The sequence below is a fragment of the Strix aluco genome, chromosome 3, assembly GCF_031877795.1.
Source record: "Strix aluco isolate bStrAlu1 chromosome 3, bStrAlu1.hap1, whole genome shotgun sequence".
In the NCBI taxonomy this organism is placed as follows: domain Eukaryota; kingdom Metazoa; phylum Chordata; class Aves; order Strigiformes; family Strigidae; genus Strix; species Strix aluco.
The window spans coordinates 128,824,678-128,829,623 of record NC_133933.1 but is presented as its reverse complement, the minus strand read 5'-3'; the positions used below and the strand labels follow the sequence as shown (position 1 = coordinate 128,829,623).

Here is a 4,946-nt window from a genome sequence, read left to right as displayed (position 1 = left end):
CCATATGGCTGGACATCTGCATACATATATAAGTTATATAAGTATTATGTATGTGAGTGTGTGTGTGTATGTGCCTACTGGAAATTCATGCTCAGCTTTGCTACTCGGGGGGGATGTGGGGGCATAGAGCTGCAGCAGCTTTGCCTCTACTGGGTTTGAATTTGGGGCTACTGGATTTGGCAACTCCAAACAAGGACAGCATTACCTTCTCATCATTCCAAGGGCTTAAACATATATTTTATTGAACAGGTGAGATATACTGACACAGCAGAAGAAAAAGCACATTGGGAAAATCCTTAAGGAGCAATTAATCCCATCCAGGGTTTAGCTGCTAAATTCTGCCAAGCCCTTACATTCTGCGTGCTGAAGCTTTATAAACATTTGTGATTTAATCAAGTTTGGTGGGATTTTCACAGGATCATCAAAAGACACTCCCCGTTGCTTGCCAGGATACTGACTCCATGTGAGTTTGCTCCAGTGGTTACCACAGGGGGTCCTATGCTTCCCACTGTCCCCACACCTCACCCCACACACTGCTGTGCCATCACCATCTATAGTCACTGCACTGGTGGAAACACAGCCCTTTCAGGCACTTGAAAATAAGAAGAAAAGCTGTTTAAAAATACTTTATATTTTCTCCAGACCCCTGGCACTCACAGGAGACCTAGGCAAAATGCAGTACAGTATGGCCATGGCAATGGTCTACCATGTATGTCCAAGGAGTCCATCCAGGAGAAACAGTACTCCAAGGACCATCCAGTAGACAAAGCCAGAGAAGAGGCAGGAAACCATCACTCCTACAGCGTATCTCAGGCAGGGCCTGGGGGCCCAAAGCTGAGCTGAAATGGGGATCCTGGTGATGGGTTGTGGAGGGAAACCCATAGTGGTGCTGGTCAAGGTCAGTAAGGACAATTAGTGTCCTCAGGGCTCTTACAGGGCTTGCATGAGTTTTTCAAAGAGCTCTCCAGAAAATGTCAACATGGGATCTCAGCAATGAATGGGGAAGACATCCCAGCTCCTGGTGCCCTGAGGTCCCCCAGGAGGACTTCCCCTGGGTATCTACCCTTCCCCTGCCAGGTCACCGCAGCACAGAGGAATCCCCGATATGAGGTGGGGGTGGATTGCTCAATTGAAGCAAAGGGAGGTTAAACCATGAAGTTCCATGTCCTGTCCTCGTTTTGAAACACTTGTTCGGTGCTTGACTTTGCAGCTTGTTGATCTGTGTCGTATGGTTTGTGTGAGTCACGTGGAAGTGCATCCACAGATGTGTTTGTGGTGAGAGAGCTTTAATATTAGAAAGAGTGGGTGGGAAGGGAAGAAAAAAACTGCCTGAACATTTTTTTTTCTCCTTTTCTTCCCTTATCTATTCAGCTGCCTGAATAAAGTGTGTTGGCTGATTTGGGATTCTGAAGACATAAGTATCTGCCCTCCCCTTTCTGGAGGTAGGCGGAAGGAAGTGGGCTAGAAAATGAAATATCAGCTCCTAACCTCGGGTCAGGTAAGCCAGCTATATGCTGCAATGGAAAGGAAGGTAGAGGTTGAACTTGACTATAAAAAGGAGATCACAACTGGCTTTGAGACACACGCAGAGTGGAAGAGGTCTCGGAGAAGGAGAACTCTTGTGCTCTGTCTCTGCGTGCATCTGGCTAAAGCAGCAGAGGGGTTGCCATGGCTTTTGCCAGCTATCCTGCAGTGGTGAGTACTTCTATTTGGTGTAACTGTTAAGATATATTTGCTGCAAAAGAAAAAGCAGAATGCAGATCCCACGATGCTGTTATCTGCAAACAGCCCTTTCGGTCTTAGTGGGAGCTGAGTGGGATGCTAAGTCTGTCTGACACAGCTTTCTCTCCTGAGCTTTTGCAAGTGGGTTTGGTGCTTGAATGGCAAGGAGACAAAGGACTATCCATTATTTATCTGTAAGGGGAGCACTGCTGATGTGAGATTAGGAGAGACAGTCAACATCAGGCAGCATGTTATCAAAATTGCTGAAATTTCACTGTGAAGTGAATGTCTGTGCATTTAAATTTCAACCTGGATGGTATTTGCAGTACTGTCAACTCCTGTGATTTTCTTAAAATTTATCTGTCTTTTCCTACAATCGTAGCTCCTGAAATGGCCCAAGAATCTCAGATTTCATTGAGAAAAAAGGTTAGTTCCAGCAGACGGCTGCTAGGTGGCTAACCTTTCCCATCCTGAGAATGCATATGGCTTACTACGTTTCTAAGCTTAGGCATGGGGTCAGTAAAGTCCTTACCCCACCTTGCAGATCATAAGACATTGCTGTTTGACTGCGAAGGAGGACCTCTCATAGCTTGTTGGAGAGATGCTTTTCTTGGTGCAGAGCCAACTATGAATCAGAATTCGAATCAGAGTTTAGCATCTGTTGTGATGAGTATTATTTGCATTGTTGTGTTATCTGCTCATGCTGACTTGTCTCACCAAAATATGAATATGAAAATGGTCCATTGATGGTCCAGTTTAGTCAAGGCTTGGCTCTTTGTGTTCTTTCTTTCTTGAGTGAACTGAACTAATGACACCTTTCTCTCTCCCAGTTCAGACCACTGCTTTTGGTGCTGGTTCTAGCACTCACTGTAAAGAGCTCACCCCGTGGGAGGGTAGGTCATCCTCCACCCAACAAGGACAGTGGCTCTGTAAGGTTTAATAGAGGTTGTCTGAACCAAAAGGATCTCAAATTCCCTACAACGCTGAAAGTTGACGTTCGTATCAGCAATTCAGATCATGCCTTTAGGACAGTCCATGATGTCAGAAACAGATCACTCGCTCCTTGGGATTACAGGTAACTGTTTAGTTGTTGTCTAAACTGCAATGGCTGTGCTACACAGATTTTTTTTTTTTTTGTGGTGAACGATGGCTGGTTCTCAGCATATGCGTGGAGTTCTGTGAATATTGCAAACGCTTCTTGAAACACACATTTTGATGTTGGGTGAGGTTTCTCCAAGAGAAACTGCAGCACAAAGGGACATCATTGGAATGGTTTCTAATCATCTTATCAATCTTTGTCGATCGTAGAATCATTTAGGTTGGAAAAAACTTTTAAGATCATCAAGTCCAACCATTAACCTAACACTGCCAAGTCCGCCACTAAACCATGTCCCTAAGCACCACATCTACACGTCTGTTAAATACCTCCAGGGATAGTGACTCCACCACTTCCCTGAGCAGCCTGTTACAATGCTTGACAACCCTTTCGGTGAAGAAATTTTTCCTAATATCCAGTCTAAACCTCCCCTGGTGCAACTTGAGGCCATTTCCTCTCATCCTATCACTTGTTAATTGGGAGAAGAGACCGACCTCCACCTTTCTACAACCTCCTTTCAGGTAGTTGTAGAGGGTGATGAGGTCTCCCCTGAACCTCCTTTTCTCCAGGCTAAACACCCCCAGTTCCCTCAGCCATTCCCCAAAATACTTGTGCTCTAGACTCTTCACCAGCTTCATTGTTCTTCTTTGGACACACCAGCACCTCAATGTCTTTCTTGTAGTGAGGGGCCCAAAACTGAACCCAGTAATTGAGGTGCAGCCTCACCAGTGCCAAATACAGGGCGATGACCACATCCCTGTCCCTGCTGGCCACGCTATTTCTGATACAAGCCAGGATGCCATTGGCCTTCTTGGCCACCTGGGCACACTGCTGGCTCATATTCAGCTGACTGTCAACAAACACCTCCAGGTCCTTTTCTGCCAGGCAGCTTTCCTGCCAGTCTGCCCCAAGCCTGTAGTGTTGCATGGGGTTGAAATGATGATGAAATGAATTATTCCTCTAGGAAAAGGAAGATGTCAGTACATTGTAATTTTACATTTTCCTAACTGAAAGAAATTTTTGAATGCTGAAATTAAAACAAAGCCAAACAAAAAAGAGTAGTCCACTTGCAATCAGTTCTGTATTTCACCCAGCTCCACTCCATTCATCAACTGCTAAAGAGTGATATGGTGGTATTAACCTCCCCAAACTGATTCAGTTTCTAGGAAATAATTCTAAAAATGTTTAAGATAGGGAAACTCTTCGGGTGTGTCTCATAGTGAGGATACACAGGTAAATAGCATGGTCCTTTTATGGAGATAAACAAGAAGATCCTGCCCAACCACGTTATGCAAGTGTATAAAACCCTTTTGTGTCTCCATCCCCAGGCTTGATGAGGACCCCAACCGCTTCCCCCAGGTGATTGCTGATGCCAAGTGCCGCCTCTCTGGCTGCGTGAACCCACTGGGGCAGGAGGACCACAGCTTCAACTCTGTCCCCATCCAACAGGAGATCCTTGTCCTCCGGCGGGAGCAGGGGGGCTGCCTGCCCACCTACCGCCTGGAGAAGAAAGTCATCACCGTGGGCTGCACGTGTGCTGCTCCAGTCATCCACCACCAGTCCTAGGAGGGATTAGTATGAGAGACAACATCAGGAAGAAGAAATGTCTCCTATGAACATCTCTTAGGGGAGATGCCCAGCTTGCATCCCTGGAATTCAACATGACATTTCCTTTCCAAATCTGAGCAAATTACCTCCTGAAAGTATTGATTCTTGCTGGTTTTTATTTCTGAATGGAAGTCACTGGGAGCTGGTGATGGAAGGGAGAGAGAGGGATGGAGAAAAAGTTTTATTTGTGACTCCAAGCAGGGAGAGGGTAAAGCAGTGGGGGTTTTCTTGTTTTTTGTTGGTGTTTTTTTTTTTTTTTAATCATTGTGGCTTATATCAGTTTGGTGAATCAAATGAATTATAGTTTCAAAAGTTGTCCTTGGCAGTAAATTGCCCTAATATATACATACCAGCCAGCACTGACACAAAAAGTATGTCCTCCTTCACCTTCTCCCTCCCTTCCTTATCCTTTAGTCCCTTTTTGTCCTTTGGCCATGCCTGCTCACTAGTGTATTATAGTGTAAATGTGACACAAACGCCCCTAGGCCTGGTTCTCATTGCACTCAGGGTGGGATGCCCC

The 4,946-nt window shown here is 45.5% G+C and overlaps 1 protein-coding gene across 1 annotated transcript; it reads left to right on the top strand.

The window, feature by feature from the left end:
* The first annotated feature begins 1,603 nt into the window (after positions 1-1,603).
* LOC141921901 (interleukin-17F-like) lies at positions 1,604-4,384 on the top strand. The gene is made up of 3 exons (XM_074820831.1): positions 1,604-1,695; positions 2,553-2,797; positions 4,147-4,384. Exons 1-3 carry the CDS (start codon positions 1,669-1,671, stop codon positions 4,382-4,384), a joined length of 510 nt encoding a protein of 169 aa, XP_074676932.1. The 5' UTR covers positions 1,604-1,668.
* The last annotated feature ends 562 nt before the right edge of the window (positions 4,385-4,946 follow it).

Bases quoted from the DNA above. Each gene is read 5' to 3' on its own strand.
- LOC141921901 (XM_074820831.1), top strand. From the start codon at position 1,669: ATGGCTTTTGCCAGCTATCCTGCAGTG. The intron at 1,696-2,552 runs GTGAGTACTTCT...TCTCTCTCCCAG, and splicing joins TTGCCAGCTATCCTGCAGTG to TTCAGACCACTGCTTTTGGT. The intron at 2,798-4,146 runs GTAACTGTTTAG...CTCCATCCCCAG, and splicing joins CTCGCTCCTTGGGATTACAG to GCTTGATGAGGACCCCAACC.